This window comes from Parambassis ranga, chromosome 8, assembly GCF_900634625.1.
Source record: "Parambassis ranga chromosome 8, fParRan2.1, whole genome shotgun sequence".
Lineage (NCBI taxonomy): Eukaryota > Metazoa > Chordata > Actinopteri > Ambassidae > Parambassis > Parambassis ranga.
Window position 1 is genome coordinate 5,252,772 of NC_041029.1, and position 24,112 is coordinate 5,276,883.

Genomic DNA, 24,112 nt, shown 5'->3' on the forward strand with positions numbered 1-24,112 from the left:
AGACAGTACAGAGGATGGATGGATGGATGGATGGGAGGGAGGAAGGAGGAGGAGGAGGAGGAGAGTGGATTACAAACAGAGTAAAAATAAGAAACTGAAATGTAAGTTTTTTAATACATTTATTTAAAATACTTAAAAATTGTCAGGGCTTGTGTGGATGCAGATCACACAAAAACAGAGTCTTTATAGGGCAGAAGTCCAGAGTCCAAAACACATAATCACACTTGACTTGGCAAAAAACCCAAAAAAACAAAACTAGGTCACTTAGTGAGGAATCAAGACAAAGTTATCCTGGAGAATCGCGAGGTGAAGGCTGGCAAAGCCTGCACACATTCCCAAACTGGCACCGAGTGCAGGGAGGACGCAGACTAAATACATGTCCACATATCAGAGCCAGAACCTCCATGTATGAACATTTGTGTCTCATACACTTGTTTAAAAATGAATTTGATGAACAAACAGTGGGTTCAGTCAAAGGCACAGACATCAGGCTTTGTGTTTGACATCACTGGGATGGAGCCAGCCTGGGCAGAGAGCTGATGTGCTGCAGCAGCTGGTCGCAGTAGACGGGAGTCCGCTGTCTGTCCCTCACAGCCTCCACTTCCGTCTTCAGAAGTGCTGAGTGGATGGAGCTGCCCTTTTTCAGGATTTCTGGAGAAACACAAAAACGCATCACAGACAGGAGTCAACACTTTGTTTCTGAAGGAAACTGTGACACCATTTCACCAGCAGATGGCAGTGATGGCGTGTAGAATATTTATTCTCCACTACATTCTGTGAGCTTTTCTTCCAGCAGGAGGCGGTAATTCACAGCTTGAATTCTTTTCTCTTTGTACTGAAGGACTTCCAGTAGCTGTCAATGACTGAATGCTTCACAAAAGACGAAGAAAACGTGCTGTTCCAGTGGTGACATGCCACCACTGTGGATAAGTTAGTTCATGTAAACTCATCATTTGATACCAGCCTTTGTTCTTCAAGGAGATTGAGGGGATTTTTAGCTTTTGTGTACACTGCAGGGAGGTGGAACTTTGGATCTAAAGAGAACAATGATGGCTTGTGAGAAGTGAGTTACACCCGTGCCAACAGTGTGAGCAGGGGAGATGTGAGGGGAGGGCACGGCAGCGTTGTCCATCATTGTGTCAGGACCTGCTGCAGACATCAAGCCACTTCACAGATATGCGTTTGAAATACAAGAAGCATAAGAACCATTAAAAGGAACAAGTAGAGGGAGACAGTGGGGTGGATAAAAGAAGAAGCTTCAAACAGAGAGTGAGGAATGCTTCCACATTTAAGGCACGGAGCGCTGTCAGATACCGACGATCATTAAGCGAGATGTGAGGTCATCTCGTTTCACAAAGAGACTCCGTGCTGTCTCTGGATCTACTGTTCCTCCCCAGGATCACAGTCTGATCTGAGTCTGGCTGAGCACACCTTCAGATATTCATTTACAGCTGACACTGCAATCAGTGCCTCATCTGAACTGGACAAAAACCTGCTGCAGTGCATCCATAAACTCCTGATAACTCACACCTACTACAAATTAACATCACCCTTTTAGCTATTTGTGTCGCTACTTAATCTCATCATTTGTTTGTAAAAGTTTCGTCTTGTTAATCATATCGTCAAGTTATACTTGCTGTTTGCCAATCATACATACAGGCTGCATCAGGTGATGCAGATTTTTGCTACGTATATCAAACTGTTGCTATAGATGCGGTTTTGATTATCGACTGTGGTCTGTTATTGCAGAGGAAAAGTCTGTTATTATGTAGAATGCCCTGTTGCTATGGACACAGTTCAGATCAGTGAGTGAGTCTCTGCTCTGTTATTTCAGAGGAAAAGACCGTTACTATGTGTAACAAACCGTTGCTATGGATACAGTACGAATTACTGAGTGTCTGGTCTGGTTATTTCAAGAGAACAGACTTGCTCGCAGATGCTTTGAGAACCTTTGAGTAGGTAGGAAAAAAGCACTACATAAATATACAGCTTACACAGAACTCCTGGTATGGAAGCTATTGCAGCATCTGTGTCCTTATCTTTTCTTTTTAACCGTCTCTCTGAAGATGAGAGATCCCACAGTCTGGCCTCTCGTCACTAGTTGAGGCATCAGCGCTCACCTGCCCTCCTGTCAGAAGTAATGACAGTTAACATCCGTGAGAGTGGGAGCGAGTGAAAGTCCAGAGCAGAGCAGTGGTTACACACTCCAGGAAGAGACGTTCCACTGATACGTCAATGAAAGACAGCTGTGAAGCTACGGGCCATCACAAGGGATGAGTCTGAGGACAGATGTGGAAAGGTGGCCAGAGGGAAAGGCGGCACTCATGTGGTTGTCATTAAGTAGACAGAGATCCTGAGAGGACAGGGAGAGTTTTGCCACACGGTCTGGTGTATGTGCGTTGGCTAAAGAAGGATGGAGTTGTACAGATATTAGCGTTCTTGGGGGTGGGTTTCTTATCTTTAACTGGATCTTGTATTTCACTCCTGCAGCCCACCATCAGCCCAGCCTTTCTTTGAGCCTTCACGGTGCTCTGGGTGATGAATTGTGTGGAAAAGAAGGATAATGGAGAGCTTTGAAATAAAAGAGCAGAGGCTCTGTTGGCAGCGTGCCAGTAGAAAAACCTGATGTTTGAAAGAGGACATGGTAAATTCCTATCATCCCTCTGTGAGTGTCTCAGACACAGCAGGCCGGTCTGCAGAGCATCACATCCAAGCCCTGCTTTCATCACAGCCTCACACTCGGCATCAAATTCATCGGCAAAATATGTCTCTCATATAAATAAGCTCATCTCACGTCATCATTTCTAATCATGCTGAGCACTCATGATGTCCTCCTGTTAGCTATCACCACCTATTAACACTCTGTGAAGCTGTTCAAAGACCCCACCCAGTCTCTCACCGAGAACTTGGTCCTGCACCGAGCTGTCTGGGTCATCCAGGTGCAGCAGAAGCTGCTGAAAGAGGAGCTGTAGATGAGGAGCACAGAGCTCAGGGTTGTAGTTGTCAGTCAGACTGGAAAACCACAGTCCCAGGGCCTGCAGAGCAACGTCACGCACTTCCTCACTGCTGGCGTCCAGACACTTCAGCAGCTCTGTGGATTAAAAAGAAGATTCTATCTCATATGGATCTCTTTTACAAAGAAAAGCTACAATGACGCCACCATCACTGTCAACACGGAAGCTACTGAGCTCCATCATTTCCAAAAACCTTTGAGACTGAGGAAATAAATGACACCAAGAAGATCGGTGTTGTCCACCTTTGAGGCCGTGCCAATTTTCTCAACAGACCAAATCACTGCTCATAAATAACATTGTAAGCATAGTTCCATGTACAGTAAGTGTCTGTCTTACCGGGGTAAATCTTGTTGAGAGCCTCGTGGTGCAAACTTGCTCCTATCAGTCTGAGGATGGCAGAAAGAGAACGACAAGCCAACAGTCGACTCAATTGAGAGTCCTCCTCCAGGGCCGACAACACCCGGGGACATAGCTTCTCCTCCCGACACAGCAGCTGCACACAGAAGAACCAGACATGCTAAGCCAAAAAGAAATCCTGCCTGTAGTTTACAGAAAAGGTGACATTGTTCAGAGATTTTGTAATTAGAGTTCATGAACCGCTTCAGTGCACCACTTGCTGAATAGTTTAGAGGAGGTACGTTTTAATTGGGATGGATTCAGGTTTGGAGCAGACTCTACAGTCTCATAAACATGCAGGAGTATGGTGAAGGCTAATGTCTTCATCACACCATCAAATGAGAAACAGAGGTAATGGACAAACAAGGTGAGGCTGAGCATGCCAATGTGATGGCTAAAACCTCTGTCACCCAGTCTGTTTGCTATCGAAACCATGCAGGCAAAACAATAAAAAAAAAAAAAAGGAGCGAGGGGAGAGGGAGGGAAGGAGACAAAAAGAGGAGGAAAATTTGGCAGAGAAGAGATCCGGCATTACATCAGTGACAATCTGAGGGTGCCAAGTGTAACTGGAGCCGCTAATTGTTTTCACAGGGACTAGTGAGGAAACAGTGTTCTCCTAAATTAAAGGCTGGTTGATTTGCCTGTGAAAATAGGCATGCAACTTTCAGTTGTTGCGTCTGTCAAGACATGTCATTTATTTGATCTAATTTCAAACCCAAACTCTTAATTAAGTCAGCACTTTCCAGGTTTTCCATTTCTGCGAAGACGCTCGTGTTACCATTAGATAGCCTTTCACACACACACCAACACCCGCTCTCACATTGTCCCCCAGATGTTTGCACTGCCTTGCACTTAAAGATGTGTGAATAGATGACGTGCGTGAGCCAGTTTCAACTGGTCACTTTGCACATGCGAGAGGCAAACGCAGCCAGATGTGCGTGTGTGCTTGTGTGAGCGCACATACTGTAACTCAGTATGAGCAAGCTCTGACAGGCAGGTGCAAGGGCATGTTCCGGTGATAGTTTCTACTTATAACATGGGCCCGGAACAGTGGAAGCATTGTTCCTCGGGGACAAAGGTATGTGAACCCGATTGCCCCCGCGTACACCTGCTACCTGCTGTGGCCAACTCTTTCAGCCAAGGAGAAAAAAGATGGAGGACAATATATTTTCCTAAAAGGCCGTGTGGGACCTTCTATTTTGATGTAAAATGGACAAAACAGAGGATTTGAGGTAAATGTCAACCCCCTGCTGGAATACAAGAATGCACTACCACATCTTTTCCTTTACAGCTGAGTCAATAAAAAGCGTTTCTGCAGATTGGACAGTACTCCTGGAGAGGCCTTGCATCCGGTGTTTGTTTCCAGTACTTTTGTTTCCGTGAGCACAGGTAGAAACAAAAAGTACAGCTATGCACCAAGCTGCAGCTTACATCCACATAGGTCCAGAATCATACAATATATGTAGATAAGCAATGTAATGAAAGTGTATTTGCAGAATATTATGTCTTCTAGATAGAAAATAAAAGTAGCATGAGTTATAAAGATAGCTGTCTTAATTTAGGGATGATTGTGTCACAGTGGAGCAGTGTCCAGTTTGAAGCCTCTGTTCCTGGTAGCGTAGGATCCAAGAGGAGAATTCTTCATTTCATTTGATAAAATACTGTGTTATGTGTCTCTTTGTGTCCAGGTAGCATGTTCAATTCCGGTGGCGCAAGCAGTGCGGCTGATTCCACGCGGCTCACATAAGCTGGCTGCATGCACATGGCCAGTGGGCCAACTTGTGAGTATGTAAGGGATGCGCATGTGAGCGGTCTAGTGGGACGGGGACGTGATGATCAGAGTGCCGATCTTGTTGTTTTGACTTTGTGTTAATGTTTGTTTTTTTTTTTTTTAATTCCGTTTATAGTCACCGTTTCTGCCTCCTGTCTCCATGTCAGGCCCCGGAAATATTATTGTTGCTTCTCCCCATCCCCTTTTCGTGAGACGTTTTTACGATAATCAGGTGGATTGACAGAAACCCCCCAAAAATATTCATTGTTACATGTGCAGGCAGTTTGATTTGTGTGTGTCATTTTCTGCGTTTGTTCGTACCTGTCCAGGTGTGATGGCCCCGCCATGCAGCAGGGCCAACAGGCAGCTGAGAGCTGAGGTACGGACAGCAGCAGCAGTGCGGCCTGCCTGCCACACTAGGTTAGGAAGCAGGATGTCGCACAGAAACTTCTCTGACTCATCACGGAAATGCCTGGAATGATGCAGAGGGAAAAAATAAGACAACAAGGGGAGATAGAAGGTGTTTTATGCTGTAGAGTTTCATGTACTTTAATAGCAACCAGCTAGCACTGAGACTAATTTGAAGTGAATGATGATTGCTGTTGGGAATGTAACATGACGGCTGCAACACAATAGCTATACAATCACTTTCCCACAGTCTTTGTAAGGCAGGAGGAACATCTGTCTGTCCTTCTTTCCCTTCTCCCCCCCCCCCTCTTTTCCACACTGGCTTAGGTCCTCTGACATCCACGGTCTGCTGCACTGCCCTTTACTGCCAACCAAGCGCCTCTAGTTTTGTGTCACAATAAACTTGCCATGTACAGTATATGATCCAGTATTCTGTCTCACTGCCAGTAGGGGGAGCCTGTATGCCATTAATGCAAGCAGAGCTTTGCATTCATTTCTCCTGACAGGTGTTGACAGCTCATCATTAAGGGACGCCAGAGGACGGAAAGATATGTTTCCACATTACAAGGAAGACGCCAATGGAAAGAAGAGTAAGATTTACCTTTTACTTGTACACACACACATCACACATACACCATGTGCCAGGGAATTTTGAGTCTTGAAATTAGGACTAAAGACATGTCTGTGTGGCTTCATGTGAGCATGAAAGCACACTCTCTTATCTCTCTTGAGAACGGCACATGATTTGGGCCTGGAAAAAGTATATACTTTCATTTTGTTGCACATCACCTTCTACTTAGATTTCATAACCATCTTTGTAATCACAGCACACAAATCCACATGAAACATGAAGACACGTCGTGAGCGTGTGTGGATGAAAGGCACTCACATGCACACAAACTTTCCCTTTCAGCTTGTTCTGTAGTGGAGCTGTCATTATGTCATTTTGGTTTCACAACAAAGCAAAGAGGTTTTCTCTGTCACTATCATTGTCCTCTTGATGACATATAGTGTGTGTGTGTATGTGTGTGTGTGGCCTACAATCTGCTGAGCAAAGATCAGGCCATAAATCATGAATGGAGGGAAGAGATGAATGGAAATATTATGGCAGACGGCAGAGCGCCACATAGTGTGAGTTAAGCATTTGTTTGAAACCTTTTGAAGGTATAACATGATTTCTGTCTCCTCTGGGTTCTGTGATTACCAGAGATATAGCTGAGGAATGAGACAGTCAGTTAGCAGCGCAGGTGGTCATGTTGGGAGTAGGGAAAAGACACAGAGGCTTCTTTTGTCTAATGGGCACATTTATAGATTCAAAAAAAATCTGATGAAAGCAAAATCTCCAACTTCCACATTTTTGGCAAAGGTGGCAGAATATTCTGGCTTAAGATCACTTCCTGTTGTTTGTGTGGCACATTTCACAAGGACTGGATTCTTTACACTGTTGCCAATTTAAACCAAAGGCACTTTCAATGCGTTCCCATGCAAAGATTATCTGTTTGTTCCTCCTATTAAACAATGGAAACACCTACTAACCCTTTTAGACCTTTTGGCTCTGGCATTAGGGTTAGTTACACGTTGCACAGATGTCTCCATGGCAACCATACAGACAGAGTTTGTCTTGCTGATGGACAACAGCAGCTGCTGTGATCTGTGGAACCCTGAGAGGGCCTCGGGTTTAATGCGTTCCCTCAGACTGGAGTCCAGGCTGAAGGCTGCACAGATGAGGGGTACCACAGAGGGTGGGGTGTGATTTGACGACCTTAATCGGTCAATAAGCATACAAATTACTGACGAGAGATTGAGAAGGCATGTGTTGTCTTCTTCATCAGGCAAGCTGGGAGATGATTAACTCATAACAGTTAGCCTATGTGATACTCCCTAAGAGACCATTCCAAGTCTAATGGGACTGTAATGTGTGTGGGGAGCTTGGAATGTGGAGAATTATTCTTCAAATCACATCTTTATATAACTCCTCTACACTTTTGGATTAGTATGCTTATAGGTGTAGTCCATGAACCTTCACATAACACCTTGTACAATGACCTAAATTACCATAGCTTTCTACATATGCTTCCTTGTGTGTGTCTCTCTCACCCCTGGGAATCCAGCGTGTTGTTTGCATCCAGCAGCAATTTAGCTAGCATGGTGAAGATGCTCATCCTCATCTCCGGGTCTCTGTTTGGCTGTAGGCAGCTATAAAGGAGAGGCATCACCTGGCTCAAATACTCCCCAATCACTGGACCTATAACACACACACACACACACAGATGTGTTGCATTAGTACAATTGAGCAGCTCTGTCAATCACAGTGACCACGGTGATGACAACTCAACAAATCTTCTTCAGCTTGTTGTCTGTAGGGTGCAGAGCAGCATGATCTGAGCACACTAACACACAGATGGAGATATCTAACACTAAAACAACACATAATACAGCAGAAGACACCACATACACACACACACACACACACACACACACACCAGAAGTCATATTTGCACAGCTATATATAGTGTGTAATAATGTGTGTAAATTCAGTGATAAGTGCCCTGTTTGGACATGAGAGAAGAGATGGAGGAAATCCTGATAAAGACCAGGATGTATGAGTCAAATGATGATGTCATTTCATCAGAGGAACAAGCGGATATGGCAAAGCGGTGACAGTATATTTCAATGGACAAATTAACACAAAATGAGTTCCCAAGACACTAGAGCCTACTGTAGAGACAGAGAGACTGAGCAGCTGAAGAACAAAAGACTGTAAGGAGGATATGAGAGGGCAATAATTATTCCTGTCTCCAGATGGATTGTGTGAAGAGCTGATGAGCAAGCAAGATGACCAACTTTCAGTTGTCATATTAACTACCGACAATTGTTCAGAAGTGCACTTATTTCCCTGAATCATGTGCACATCAAACACTGTTTTTCTGCCTGTAGCAAAGTCCTTCGGTTGTGCTAATAGACCAGAGATCCTATCTGCACGAGTCAAACTTAGGGAGGCTTAGAGCAGGGCCCATTGTGTACAAATAAAACACAATCTCCCTGTCTGTCTGTCTCTTTCACGCACGCGCACACACACACACACACATTAGCTTCAAAGTGGCCTTGATCCAAGAGAAGGTCAAGAGCAGCTCTGTTTGATGTAGTGACCTGCAATGGGGATCACTGAGTGGACTTAGAATGGACAGGTCAGATAGCTGTGGGAGTGTGTATGTGTGTGAGACAGGATTAGTGGGGTACCCAGCTGCCCAGTCAATTAGAAAAAGAGAAGCGGGAGAGAGAAAGAGATGGAGATGAAAGCATGGCACAGGGAGGTGGTGATGATGGAGGATTATTTGGTATAGGGGGAGTTAAAGTGAAGTCTCAGAACCAAATCAGGGGTCACAGCTTTTTAACCCGCCCCCCCGCGCACCACACACACATGCACACACAACAATGGCCTAACAGCTTTAGACAAGTCTGAGACACACAGATTGATGAGTAAACAGAGGCAGAGACAGGGATTTGCAAAAGTCAGTAAGCCAACTGCTCTGTGTGGATGTGTTTGACCATGAGACTCTCTGCCGTAGTAACAAGGTCTTCCACTGTCTGTGTACTGCCATACTCACTGCCTTGATGGCTGACAGGCAATAAATCATAGAATTTTAAATCTTAAATGTTTGGTAATTTGACAGCCCTCACATCCATCAGCATAGGGTGGTGCTGACTGTGTGGGACTAATTAAAAACATAAGAGGAAGAGATCTACTTCTGTACAACTAGATTTTGATGATTTTTTTCGAGGTTACAATAACATGATTTAATTTTGGTGTGAACTGTCCCTTTAAGATATTTGTAATAAAACATACTGGGGTGAAATGGAACATGCTCAGATGACAGACCTATACTCTACTTTTCGCAAACTTTATTGTGTCTGTGAAAGAATTTCAGCACCTGCGGTATAATTTGTCTTGTGCACGTACATTCTTCAGGTCTCACCTGATTGCATGACTATGATATGCAGTTGGAGTCTCTGCGGGGAGTAACTGGACCAGGTGTTGACAGAGGCAGACAGCCAGTCCAGCAGTTGGACCATATGTCGTCTGTGCAGCTCCATCACAGAGTCCAGGCCCTGCACCTTACACAAGAGCTGTACGCTGTCCAACGCCTGCGAGAGAGAGGGAGAGAGGGAACAAGATGATAAACACCTCTGAGAGCATTAAGGATTGTGATAGAGTGTAGAGAGGACACTGGGAGAGAGACTTCATAAAAATGAGAGGAAATGCTTGTCTTGTTTCAGGAATTTTCAGGTCATGCACACATGGGGGCATCATGTTAAACCATGAGAAGAACAACACAGCAGACATGACAGGGTCTCACACATTAAAACCAAAACAAAAACTCACAATGCAGCCATGCACAGGATGTCGCAGGAACACACAAACAAATGCACCAATAAAGCTGAGCTGAGAGGAAAAGGGTTGGAATGAGATAAAGGATAGTAAATAATTAGCTGACATCTTAAGGCGAGGGGGGGTGACCTTTAGGGCACTTCATAGTTCCCTTCACAGTCCCTTAGGGATAGACAGGGACAGAGACATTGTCTGAGTCACAGTTCAGCCCCTTTAGAAGAAAGCTAGACAACCCTGAGCCGTCCGTTGATGGGAAAGACGTGCCCCTTTTCTGGGAAAACAAGTTCTGCTTTTCCTCTGGGTCCGGGAATGCCCAAGGCCACTCTCACCCTCCCTCTCTTTCTTAATCCATGCCTTCCCATCTCTTCTCTAATACTGCTCCCTGTGTGAACATACACACCGATGCAGACAGACATAAACACACAGTCACACTGGTGGCCCATGTGGTGTCTGGTAAGCATCTGTGCCAGTTCCTTCCCGCTCCACTCCCCTGTCATTAGCTTAGCTTCGGCGACGAGAAGTTAGATGACACGCTGACCTCAGATACCGCCTGCTTCACTTGTCACTGTTCCTGTTTCTGCCTGTGCACTTGGAGGCTAACCACAAGATGAAAGCTCATTACTTGGATGTGAGTTGGCTTTGTAAGTCTCTGCTGAAGACACAAACCGACTAAGAAACAAATCTCTCCTCATGTTTTTTTTTCCTCTTTCATTCTTCCACCTTTCACCCACCTCCTTCCTCCCAAAACTGGATTTAAAGTTCTACTCCAAAGGTGCAATTTCAGCTTCCCTGGCTAAGTGGGTAATTATACTGTTGGCCATGCCCACTTTGAAACCGTACATATGCTTACATTCCTTGAATAGCTCTCCTGTTTCATAAAACCTGCCTACCTTTCTAGTAAATTTTCAAAGCAGAATTGAAGGTAGAGCTGAAGTGCAGAGCTGCATGAAGGGTGCATGTAGAATTGTGTCTTTGTACTGTTGGGTTTTCTCACCTTTTCACTGAGCTCTGGCTCCCTGGAGAGGCTCTGGACAGTGACCAGCACCTGCAGCAGCTGTAGGCTGACTGAGCCACAGTCTGACTCACACTGATGCAGCAGCACATCGACGCACGCCAACAACTGCTCCAAGTACATAACCTGGGAGAGAGGGAGTGGGAAAGTATTATTAAAAGATTCTCTTGTCTGCTTCGTTGCAGATGTGAGTCAATTTTTTTTGCCCCTTTTCCTGCCCCATGTTTGGACAAAGACCTGCAGCTCAGACTAATTTCCATGCCATCACTGGGATCATGGCCTCTTTTCCTGTTTTCATGCAGCCTGTCATTAGGGCTTCAGCGTGTGGGAGATTGAGGAGAGGAGTGGAAAGTGTGTTTGAGAGTGACAGTGTGTGTGTGTGTGTGTGTGTGTGTGTGTGTGTGTGTGTGTGCAAAGCACACTTTAGGTGTTTGCTTTGCTCTGTGTGAACTAGAAATATTCAACTCGCACTCAGCACAGCTGGCAAATTCCAAAGTTCTGTCACTAGGGGGTGCACTATCTTTTCCCAAATCTGAGCTGCTTTTGTACAGCACATTGGAATTAACTTTGGAAAGATGGTCAAAGGATTACAAAAGCTCAGTGTTAAGCAGACACAGGAAAAAAGACTGTTTGTGTGTCAGCAGTTTTCCCCCTCATGATTCTGAGGCTAAATACTTAAAAAACAACCACAACTTGCCCTCATTTCGTTCAGTGAACTTGGCTAGATTTAACACTTGCCCACTGTCCTATGCACATGTCACTGAAGGAGGAAAATCCCTGCCTGTGTCCGAGTCATTCACTGGCACATAAAACACAGCAGGAGCACTGGGGGCAGCAGTAGTGGAACCATTAGAGTAAGAAAGAGAGAGCGCGGAAAAAAGCGGTGCAGTGTAATAACTAGGTGGACACACCTGGAGCCAGGCAAAAAATACACCTGGTTTTATTGGCCTTGGCACGCTTCAGGGTCCATGAGCGTATGTGTGTGGATACATCAATTACACCCACACAAGTCTTTAAAAAAATGAGCAGCACAAGGTGATGGATTCCTATCCAGTGGGGATCCCACCCCACTGCCCCCCCCATCCCATAGCTACTGATAGCGCTATGGCAACAGGAAAACAAACACCACTGAGATGCAGACCCCTGTGATGCAGTAAGGTAAAACTTGCATTCCAGCTATCATCTATCACTCAGTATAGAGCAGTATCCAGCTCTCAATCATGTCAGTATTAAGTATGTTTGCATATTCAGAAAGATGCCATGACATTTCTCCACGCACACAGACTAGATGAAAGTCTAGACCTCCAGACCTCTCCTGCTGCTCTGTCCCTTTGGGTTACTGTTATTTTTTTAACAGTTTCCTCCAGACAGCATGTTCACTGTTAACATGCCTTATTGTAAACATGCATGGCTCCTTTCTCTTACTACGTTTACCATTGTACACCATCCCTGCAGATGATGTGATGCCCCCATCACCATAGCAACCTAACCTACAGTGAGCCTAAGCTGTGTCTGTTTGTTAATCCTCTGTGGAGTACCCCTTTAAAATAACATAAACATAAATTACTTCTTTAACCACGGCCCCCTCGACAACGCGTGACATCATGTTCAATTTATGGCCAATGTTTTGTTTTGCGTTGAGCAAATGTCGTGTATGTTTCTGAGAAGTCTTTTTTCCCCCTGACTGAAATAAAGGAAAGAAAACAGAGTTGAAAGAGTCGCAGAGGTTACATCGTGCAGAAGCGCCGTATATCAGCTTTCAAATCCTCAGCTCCCTGCGGAGCTGTGCCACTCCCTCTGCTTCTGTTCACTTTGAAGATTATTTATATTTCATTTCTTTCTAACAGGCATCATTTTGTCAAGCTTCACCTTCTCTTTCTGTCTCCGTCTGGTTCACATAACACTTTCAAAACCTTTCGACAACTTTACGACTGCTTTTGGAAGTCAGAGCCACTACACTGTTGATACCAGCTATGACATGTATTCTGTCTAATGTCTTGAAGTCTGTTTCCTTTTGAATTTAACAGACGCTTCTTTATCTACAACAGCTCTATGTAAAATTTTTAAAAGGGTCAATATCTGCTTTTTCTAGTCAGTCGCTGTGTGTCTCCTGGTAAATAAACTGCTATGCAATACAAGCCCCTCAGTTGTAAAAAGAGATATTCTTGGTCAGCATTTTGCCGCATGCTGGATGCAGGTGCTCCTGTCTCCAGTGCTGTTATTTACAGCTACACAGGGATCTGGCCACCTCTCCCTGCTATATGAACTCTGCCTGTTGTGAAAGAACGCTGCAGGTGCTTTGTCTGGGTGAGCACTCTTTGCTTTGAAACAGAGAGAGAGAATGACAAAGGAAGATGGATGGATAAACAGAGAGAGAGAGAGGAAGCAGAGGTCTGCTTGCATCTGTGCGGCAGCATGTGACTGTCCCGTCCTGTTAATTCTTTGTCTGGCTGACCCTACTGGATAGCGACGAGGGAGGACAGAAGGAGGTCAGTTTCCCCTCCTCGTTTATCACCAGCCTTGACCAGGCAGGCTTTTGAAATTTCAGTGATTCTTTCAATGGCATGGCTGGACCTCAGTCCGGCGCAAAGACCTTATGTGTGGCTATAAAAAAAAAACAAAGCGTGTGCTGCCTTGTCTGCACTGAGGGGGTCAGAGCAGCCATGTAGAGGTCACATGAAATTAGAGTTTTTTTGTTATTATTATCTCTGGGAGGAAATTCTTTCAGGCCACTCTGAAAGAGGGGCTGATGGGGTCATGGGTATAGGTGAGTCAGTGCTGCAACGGGATCAGAAAATAGCTCCCTGCCAGACAGCTTTTATTTTGATTCTGAAAGGGGAAACATATTTGGTGCAAGAGGAAAAGAAACATGGAAGAGTGCTCTGGTTTTGATGGGACTTTTCCACTGGTAGTAGTTTTTACAGCGAAATTCCCAAAGGCATTTTTAACTATTTCTTCTGCTATATGTTAAAAAAAATGTTCCGTGTGAGCAGAGATGTTTTGATCAAAGGCTTGAAATGTTAGATCTGAAAAACACCATGTGGCCTCACTGTCACTTTGGCAGGGTTGGCATTTTGGGGGGAATTACTCAACAGCAAACCCACTGAACTCACCGTGTACAGTAGTGCTTTTGAAAAACTCTTCAGCTAAAGTCCTTTTAAGAGATGTGGCACCTTATCACAACAGCTATCCAAAAGGGAATTAATCAGGCATGAAATATACAGTGCTGTAATGTCACTGCCAAAAATAAGAGTGCTAAGGTAAACAGAGGCTAAAAAAACAACCTTTTTATGACACTGCCAATATCACTTAACAAGACTGGAGGAGGAACAGCTGGTCCACACAGAGAAGGGGAAGGAGGAAGAGGAGGGTAAGCAAGAAATGGCACCTATGAGGGCAAAGCTGTCATCAAAACAAGCCTGACTTGAATGTTTGAATATGTACCAGTAATGTAAGCAACAGTAAGCTACTCTGTTACCAACAGCAGGAGGATGTGTTTGTAGTGGGTGAGGTAGGTGGCATTACTGGAAGAAACAGTCATTCTCAGGTAAATAAGTTAAAAACAGGTCGACCGCAGCCAAACCCCAGGTTCAACCTCTGCTGACCTGCTGATATTCCTGGCAGACGTCGGGCTGAGTTAGAGTGTCAGCGATCTGTTGTAGATGTGGTTTGATTAGGGGTTTAGAACAGCCTCCCAGCACCGCTGCCAGCACCATGAGGGGGATCCAGGGGTGGGAGGAGGAGTACGGGGTTGTCACATGCTCCAGCAGCAGCTTGAGGAAGACTGGAGGAGGGACAAAGGTTCCTAGTAGTTTAGCAGCTGCCAGACACTAGAGAGGAAAAAGACAGGGACACAAGGAAGTGTTAGAATCTAAATTGATCAATCTACACAATGTAAACTGGTGCATCCCAAGTCCTTGAGCCCTGCTTGGCCCAGTCTAAACTGGGGACAGTTGATAGATTGACATGAAACTATAACAGATGTGCCCTGAAAAGTTGTGACCCTACTGTGTCTGGGTTCCAGAACACACCTAAATTTAAAAGTAGGAAACGATTTGATGTACAACATCCTGCTACTCTGAGGATGAGCACTATGAGACTCACATTGTTGACCACATCCGTATTTGTGTCAATGCTGGCCCGGTAAAACGTGGCCAAAAGAGGCTGCAGGTGCTGCGTGTTGTGGTCCTCGGCATGGAGCAGCAGCACAGAGAGAAGCTGAGAGGTCCGGACCCGCGTTGGCGCCAGCCAATCAGTCACATCATGGGTGATGGCCGGTATCAACCTCCCGAGGTTTCTCACCACCAGCTCTCTGCAGCCCAGGCCTGGACGCTCCACTGGAGGAGCAAAAAAAATAGCACAATTCAAACTCTTATCATTTCTTCTCTCGTAATTTTGAAGAAAAAGTCTGACTTTCACATCAACATTTGAATTTTGAAATTAAACCCATAATTCTAATATCAAAGCTTTGACACAGACTTCTAAAATTTAGGTCATAATTCTAAAATGAGTCTTATTTTCCACAGTAAAAGTCACAACTCATGCTCTGTGATACATTTTGTAACTTTTTTTTGTGGCTTAATCTACCACATCTACCTTTCCGTTGTGACCTGACTGCGCTCCAGCTCATTATGATCTACATATAAATTCCTATGATTTAGATTTGGCTACAAAGGGCCTGTAACAGCAAGTGAAACCCATTCTGCATCCCTCTCTCCCCCTCTCTTTCTTTACCCTATACCGCCTCATTCTCCTTCTCCTTTAGGCACTAATGAGAAAGGAAGAGAGGACTAAAGGAAGACACAGATATATCAAGAGAAACACACCAGGACAAGACCAAACAAGATCCATTCTGGTCGTCTCTCACTGTCTGACAGTGACCCCTTCACCCTTGGAGGCCTGGCAGATTTATGAGAGCATGAAAGATAAAGAGACAAAGAGCGAGAGAGAGAGCCACTTCCTTTTTGTTATTCCAGCATACTATTGTGATATGTGTAGATGTGGGACATGCATACAAGCTTTTTTTGTATAAGCAAAATGCACACTCTCATATCTTGCCCCTATAGGCAAACTACAGTGACCATGTTCAGGTTCCCACTCATTCCTGGCCCTGAGGCACACACTCATTTTTCTAAGCCGGTACCTGTCCTGACAACAAAGCTGTCATAGGCAGCATCATTTTTTACTGTACGTTTTAACCACAGACAGCCGGAGTAAAACAGGTCAGATTTAATGCAGTGAGGTGTAGCTGATATATTTAGTATAGTTAATGTCAGCCACTTACACACAAGATACAAGATAAGGATTAGTCAAGAGATGGGGAATTATTTTGATCATGGCTTTATATATGAATGTGGACAAATATAGTAATTTACACTGATGAACCATGTGATTAATGAGGTAAGTGAATGCCTGCTTGTTAATAAAAGGTAAAGCAGGAAAGGAACAGCTGCTTCTAGTGACTGACCTCCTGGTGGGTAGTGTGGAGGAGGGTTGAGAAGGAAGTCCATCTTGTCCTTGATGTCATCTTCATTTTCTTTCTCCCATTGCGCGCCCACCTGCCTCCATAAGTCAGCAGCCAGAAGTCTGGAGCGCAGGGTGAAAATGCAAATTATGATTATGATTATTCAGTACCACTGAACATATTAGAAGAATGTATGCTGTCATAAATCAATGAGCAACAGAAAATATTGACCTTATTTCTGGGATCTCATCGTTGATGCTGCTCAGCAGGAGTGGGATTAGTTTGTGGAAGTATGAGTACCGGTCCCTCATGTGCAAAAGCCAATCACCAACAACTGTAGTCACAGCCTTTCTCACCTGAACCACAATAGGGACGCATCTATTATTATTTGAAGGACACACAAAAGGATCTCTAAAGGTGGATTTAAAAAAAAATACAATAAATCTGAACCTGTGGTGAGTCATCGAACAGTCTTTGTGCCAGGTGAGAGAGCACATCATCGACGTTTTTCCCACTGCCATGCTGAATGACGGCCCCAGTGGCTTCGATGACGGACACTCGTACTCGGGAATGCTGATGAGCAATTGTGAGCATGAGAGGCTTCACCAGACTCTCTGCCTGCATGTGAAAATGCTCTGAAGACAAAAAAAAGCAAAACATGTGTCAGTTCCTTTGAGTCTGTTATTGAAATGTAGGTGTCATTTCATTGGTTAACTTCTTATGTTACACACAAAAAGCATATTTGGCCATTTGGGCTGAAACCAAAAACAAACAAACAAAACAATGTGAGATGACACCCTTTAAGTAACTAGTGGTACAACTCAACTACACTACCACAGGACTAAAAGATGCCGTGACGTGTAATGCAGCTGCGCAGTACCGGAACTATGTGTGTACACATGTCTGTGTGCCTGGAGACCATGGTAACGCACTGACCATCAATAAGAACAACAAAAAACTTTTACCGACCTGGGACGCACTTCGCAAAGTTTACTGTGCACCTGCAGCTTTCTCTTTTAACATCTGGGAAGGGGTCAACGATGGTTCTCTGCAGTATGCTGATCATTTCATTCAGATAAGGCGCTAAATGCCCCCCGCACACCTCCACCGTCAGAGTCAGCATCTCCACGGCCGACAGACGAAGCTCCTCAGCCGGCTCCAGAATCTCTTTCTCCCCGTATCGCTGAGCCAGGCAGAGCATGAGACACGGCAGCGCTTCTTCCGGTCTGGGAACACATCGAATAAACTTCGTTAACACCGCTATAGCCGTTTCTCTGCACCTTTCCATCGGGTCCGTCAGACATTTGAGCAGAGGCTTGAGAAGGGCAGAGAACACTTCCTGTAAGACGCCGCTGGAGAGTCCTTTATCTACGGTCTCTTTCCTGATAAACTCAAGAGCCCTCTTCCTCGTCGCCTTGTTGTCCTCGTTTAGACAATTTAAATGCCGGTTGAGTCCTCTCAAAACTTCAGAGGTAGCATGCTCGTCTCCAGCCGCCATCGCTGCCAACTTAACAGTTGTTATAGCAACCGTCAGCAACACGAGCAGAGCTACAGAGAGATAGTAGATGTCGCTGCAGTGATCACGTGGTTCATGTAAGCCTCAATAGTTCCAAACAAACTGCGTGTGTCCGTTTATTTCTATGTGAAAGATAGCAGCGAGTGCCTTATCTCATGGTAAATGTCAAAATAAACCCCACAAAAGTATATGTCCAGCCGTTACTCTGTTTTACTCTACTGCTCTGAACACGACAAACAAACGTGCTTTACGACATATCAAAATCTCGAACTTTATTGGCATTTACAAACGTAAAGTTTACAAAACTGAATCCGAAAGAGATGTCACAATAATAATAATAATAATAATAATAATAATAATAATAATAATAATAATAATAATAATAATAATAATAATAATTATTATTATTATTATTATTATTATTATTATTTCATAGATAACAATTTATTTTAATAATATTTTATCTACTCAAATTTACACTAAGGCGCAAAGCTACTTTCTCTTTGGCACCTATGTAAAATGAGGGTCTGATTGGTTGAATGATACTTCAAATCGAGTTTTGCTGAGTGTGTAAAGTGTTCTGGTTATGAAGCTATTTTTTGGGGGTATCATGTGTGCATTTGCATTTTGATTCCAGAAAGTCTTGGCCTGGTTTTGGAGAAACTAGAACACTGTTGCATGTAGGCTGCAGCTCTGTTGGTAAAGAACCTATGTACACAGGGACATCTACCATTCATGGTTACACATCGGCAAATACAGTGTAGACAATGTAATAAAAAAAACCCTTGGCAATACATACTACACCTCCACCTCTTTTTGGGTGGATGTTTCCTTTAAGAATTTTTTTACCTGTAAATAAATGAGCTGCCTCGTGCTCGGTGCAGCTGGCCTCGAGAGAGCGCCGCTGCGGTCGAGGAGATGACAGATTGACGTCATCGGGACTGACGCAGAGCGAGCCGAGGTAGCAGAGAGGCAGAGCAGCAGCAGCAGCAGCAACAGCATCCCCGCTAACAAACGGCACCTCATCAATCTCCCTCCTCCACCACCACCACCAGCAGCAGCAGCAGCGAGGTGTTTTCTCACTGAGCATCCTCCTCAAATAACGGTAGGGAGACTCCGGCGAGAGCACCGACTGTTTAGCACCGTGTTTACAAAACAGCGCGTTGCACCGGGCGCTTGATAGCGTCTTTATCCGCAGTAATTTCCCTTTTCGTTGTGGCTTGGGTTGTCATTGTAAGGTTAGCAGAGCTAGCTGTGTTAGCTGTCTGCTGAATGTAGATGAACAGGTGCTCAGTTTCATCACAACCTCCACAGTTTATACTGGTCTATATGTTACGTTTGGATGCCTCTGTGGTGTTTGTTGTGAATTAAGAGCACTTGGTACATGTCATCCCTCAAAATCATACCTGATTATTATATATTATGCAGTGACAACCATATTTCAGACGTGATTTCCTTTTGAGGAAGTGATACAGGGTGGTTAGCTAGCTACACCTGCTAAGCTTCCTGGCTTGTTGACATGATACAATGCTATGCTAAGTCTAATTTAACCACATAGAAACCTACTAACAACATTTGTGGTGATCTGTTGTTATAACAATACATGTATGGTCAGACAGTGTGCAGCACTCTTTTAAGTTAAAGGCATGCTTATTTTCTCAGTTTTTATTACCTGTCATATGTTGCTAAAATAAGCACAGGCCACATGTAAATAATCATGTAACTTCAAACATGGCAGATCAGGGCACATCATCACAGTCAGGCAATTTATACCAGAAGTTTTCTTTTGTAATTTTGTTTACAGGCTATGGGCAACAATCTGCACAGCTGGAGTAGACAGGCATGATGAAGGAGAAACATGCCCTCAAATCATAACATAATTAACATAATTAAGTCTACCAACACAAGTATTACAGTGCTGACTTTTGCAGAAGTTTGTTGAAGCTGACATACATAGCTGGAGTTTGCATTATTGCATGTAAAAAGCAATATTTATAGACTACTAAAGTTCATTTGCTATATAAACATTGAGGTTAAAAAGGCATCAGGGTGCCAAATTTAAAACGCTATGACACAATATCTGACTCCAACTATTAAGAAAGGTTCATTTACAGCCATTAAAAACACAGCATCATGTCCATAGCCGATTAATAAAATATATTCTATTCTATTCTATGTCACCTTTTTCCATTCTGTCTCTAATATTCCTTTATGCACTTTCCATTTTGCCCTTTTGTGCCCTCTTCGATACCCCCTCCCCTTCTATGCTTCCCCTCCTCTCACGGTCCACCCTGTTTTCTCCCTCTGTCACAGAGATAAAAGATAAGATGGCCACCTCCTCCTCTACTCTGGAAGAAGATGAGAGTTTGAAGGGCTGTGAAATTTATGTGCAGAAACACAACATCCAGCAGATCCTCAAAGAGTGCATTGTGAACCTCTGCATCGCGAAGCCTGAGCGTCCTATGAAGTTTCTGCGGGAGCATTTTGAAAAGCTGGAGAAGGTTGGTGATTACAGTGACTAGAGTTCTGTGTTTCTGTCAGTCTGTGTGTGATGAACTGTAAAGGCATGGTAACATGCATAGCATGCATTTTCCTCGCAGTGTGCCTGTTATCAGATTCCTCTGACTCATAATACGGTTATTTAATAGGGTATTTGAACTTCTCACTGATTGCCTGTTGTTTTATATGTTCCATGCTGTGTAGTATAATATTTATTTGTTAGATTACATCAGCTTAACAGCTCGCTACAGTAGTAAAAACAGTCTGTTCTCAAACTGCTGTAATGGGGCTTTCATTTTCCACCCTATAATAGGAGAATCCATTAGGGAATGTGAAAGCAGCACCCATAAAAGGCCACTGTCCCACAGATAGCAGACTTTTTGTTTCTGCCTGTCTGACTGTTTCTCAGCAGTGAGATCAAAGCGATGACACATACATTAAAAGATAACACAGTAGGTCTTTTTGTAAGATCATAACTATAAAACAGGTGAATACAGGGGCACGTTCTGTGGCACACACCCCATGGCTCACAAACAACGTGACTGTTCAGAGTGAGACTGTGCATCTGTTTCTTTTCAGCTAGCCTGTGTTGGCACTTTGTGGCTTTGCTACAGTTTGTTTCTCTTTTACATGAGTAAGCCTTTATGTATTTGAATTAAAAACCTAGTTGAAAATAACCCATCACAGACACTTAATATGTGATCTCCAAAATAGATCCCCCCCAGTATTTAGCCTAAAAATGGATGTTCCTTCAGAGTCTTTAGCTTTGATCATGCGACGCAGTTGTGCAGTTTGCTCATGAGTGGGTCATAAGATTTGTTTGTTCGAACAATGGGCTCCACTCTTGCACCGCTGCTACAAAAGGGTCATCAAGGTGTATGAGCCGGAGCTGCAGGGTTTTTGACAGTGGCCTGAGGAATGTTTTTGCCTCTTAAAGAAATTTTCCAACAAGAGGAGTGATTGTGCAGAGAGATCAGATATAACAGGAATAGATGTTCACAATTCCAGTGTCTAAAAGAGGGTCTTAAGCCTTGCGGTTCTGGTGTGTATGTGTGTGTTAGCATATGAGGGTCATATGATTTGATTCATTTCTCAAAAATCAGGTGCATCATAAAGTTCATATTCTCCCTGTGTCTTGATAAACAGTGCATTTCTTACTCTACATTACTCTGCAACTGTCTTGTTGCTTAAACAAGTTTTTTGGCAGAACAAAACAGTCAAGGTCAAGCTGTTAGTTTTGTGTGTGCATGACCTTGCATCTGTCTTCTTTCTGCATTGGGGGCAGTAGTCTGAATCGAGCTGTATGGTCAAGGAGACTTGGCATTGAGCAAGTAAGGCATTGATAGTAGAGCTAGTGCTGTTGCTGTTAACAGAGATTGTAATGCCGCAGAGGCAGAGAGGCACCATGAATACTAATGGGTGTGATAGAGCTCAGACGAAGCCTGGTGTGTGAGTGATTCATGCTCATCACACTGTTACAGCAAATGTGTTGTACAAGAACACATAAATTATGAAAGTTTTGGTGGCCTCTCATCTCCAGTCCTTCTGTTTTGGCTCTGTGACGGACTGCTGACCTGTCTAATGTGTACCATGCCTCTTGTCTGATTCTCAGTGGGATAGACTCCATCCCACAGCTAAAGGATGGATAGTTGTTATTTCTGAAACTCACACGCCACCAGTGAAATCCAAGCAGCAAACTCTGAGGCTACAAAATTAAGCTAACTAACGTGTAGTTCGAATTTCCACTAAAAGCCTGCTTCAACAACAAGTTGATCCCTATGGACCTGCACATTAAATTGGGAAAACGATGATGGTCAGAGCAAACACTCTGAGCTTTAAGACCACTCTTCAGCATGGTGACATAACACAGGGGTCATCCATATTTATACACGGTCTGTGGTGCAGTTTGTATAAGTGGCTGCTGAGCATAGTGCAGTGCTGCAGAAGCTACTTTTTTCATACAGGTAGTACAGTCTTGTCAGTGCTGCAGGATACCCGAAGCTCTTAATCAGCCTGCATCCACCTGTAGGCTCTGATTATAGTCTCCTCTCAGGCAGCGGAAATTTGTCAGCCTCCCTCTGTGTGTGCTGCTGTGAACATCAGACACTGTCATTAAAAATGGCTGCTTACATGATTGCAAAACAACACACACTTGCATGATACTTCTCTTTTCATGACAGGAATATAAATTTGAGTCCTGTTGTTGAATGTGTTAGTGAAATCACCTGCTATGTACACGTGGTTGGAATAAAATACATGCAGACATCCAGCCTTGTATTGTCCGTAGTTGTCCAACAGGCTTATATTCTAACTGTCCAAATCTGTGATTATGTTGTGAGGGCAGAGTCATTCGTGGAATTGAAACAGAGCATGAATGCTTTTGTGGTGTCCTAGTTATTTAAGAGGCTTATTGTGTTCCTTTCTTCCTGCTTAGGGTACCTTTGAGGACAATATTTAATTCAACAAGCAATGTTCATTTAATCTGCTTTCAGGGCTTTTATTTATTTGGATATTTGGTATTTTTTATCACTGTTGTGTTGCTTAAAATATTCATCTTTTAGGTCAGAGTGATGACATGTCTCACAGAGGAAAAACTGCCAGACACAGAACTTTTGATGAATCCAAGGTCCCGTGTGTTTTGACAGACAGAAAATAGAAAAAAAAACACACCTCTGTCAGGACGTTTTCTCCTGTATTCCACTCTCTCTTTTCACACAGCCATTTTCGTCATCACCCTCGCCCACTAGAGGCGGTAACCAAGGCAACAATAGAGGATATAGACTGTGGTGTAACCTGCGCTCAATGAAGCCCTTTATTCACAAAGTTTGACCCCCCCCCCCCCTCTGTCCTCTAAAGTGTGCAGGTTTTTGTGTTTTTGCCCGTTAGATCACAGAATCACATCTCTCCTTTTGCCAAAACTAACCTCATCTCATATCTGTACAGGATCCATTTCATACAGCACTGGCATTCTTATCTGGGATGTTTTTGTTCCTCTAGCTCATTTCACTATTATCTGTTCTTGCAGTCTTGTTTGATGAGGAGATTTTTCCTGTCTATCTCTTCATACATACATACATGCATACCTCCTGTTCTTTCTTTCTTTCCCGCGAGTGCAAAAAGTCATCATCAGTCACACAGGTTTGTTTTTAAACTTTTGTTTTGGTGGTAATGACATGTCTTTGGCACTTAGCTGATGTTGTGAATGAAAATAACAGACGTCTCGCTCTCTTTCATCCTGCCTATTTATGCATGGTAATGACACCTTTGAGCTCTACAATAGTAGCGTCTGATGGGTGTTCTCATCTCCTCATCTCTATCAACTCAGCTCAGTGTGTAATTGCAGAGAAGTGAGGTTTAATGTTTGGCATACTGGTGTAAAAAGACAAAAAAAAACATAGCTGTGACAGCTCTCATCTAACATTTGTTAGTGTCTGTAGTGTTAGTTTCCTATTCATATAAAGGCTTATATGATTGCAGCTCGCTCTAACAAAGTGATTATGTGTGAACATGACCAAGTCAAACGGATTCTTCATGCCAGGCTGTAACCTCTGTGCTTGCGCCTGAAGCTCTGGTGGTACAGATCAATGAGCGTCCTGCTGTAGTGCTAGCATGTTGGCTTATTGTGTTTCCTTTTAGGTGATT

General features: G+C 43.8%; 2 protein-coding genes across 2 annotated transcripts in view; one reads left to right on the forward strand and one right to left on the reverse strand.

The window, feature by feature from the left end:
* Window positions 1–105: 105 nt before the first annotated feature.
* On the reverse strand, window positions 106–18,179 carry dnaaf5 (dynein axonemal assembly factor 5). Its single transcript, XM_028411988.1, has 13 exons — window positions 17,425–18,179; window positions 16,906–17,090; window positions 16,687–16,811; window positions 16,459–16,577; window positions 15,096–15,328; window positions 14,597–14,821; window positions 10,974–11,117; window positions 9,567–9,735; window positions 7,687–7,834; window positions 5,503–5,653; window positions 3,351–3,507; window positions 2,900–3,091; window positions 106–651 (listed from the first exon to the last, which is right to left on the reverse strand). The coding sequence occupies exons 1-13, from the start codon at window positions 17,951–17,953 to the stop codon at window positions 506–508; spliced, it is 2,523 nt and encodes an 840-aa protein (XP_028267789.1). The 5' UTR covers window positions 17,954–18,179; the 3' UTR covers window positions 106–505.
* A 752-nt stretch (window positions 18,180–18,931) lies between these two features.
* prkar1b (protein kinase, cAMP-dependent, regulatory, type I, beta) overlaps window positions 18,932–24,112 on the forward strand; it is a 50,894-nt gene continuing 45,713 nt past the window's right edge. Inside the window, exons 1-2 of the mRNA XM_028412834.1 lie at window positions 18,932–19,076; window positions 20,285–20,472. Coding sequence (XP_028268635.1) covers window positions 20,299–20,472 — 174 coding nt within the window. The 5' untranslated portion in view covers window positions 18,932–19,076; window positions 20,285–20,298. The remainder of the gene's footprint in view (window positions 19,077–20,284; window positions 20,473–24,112) is intronic.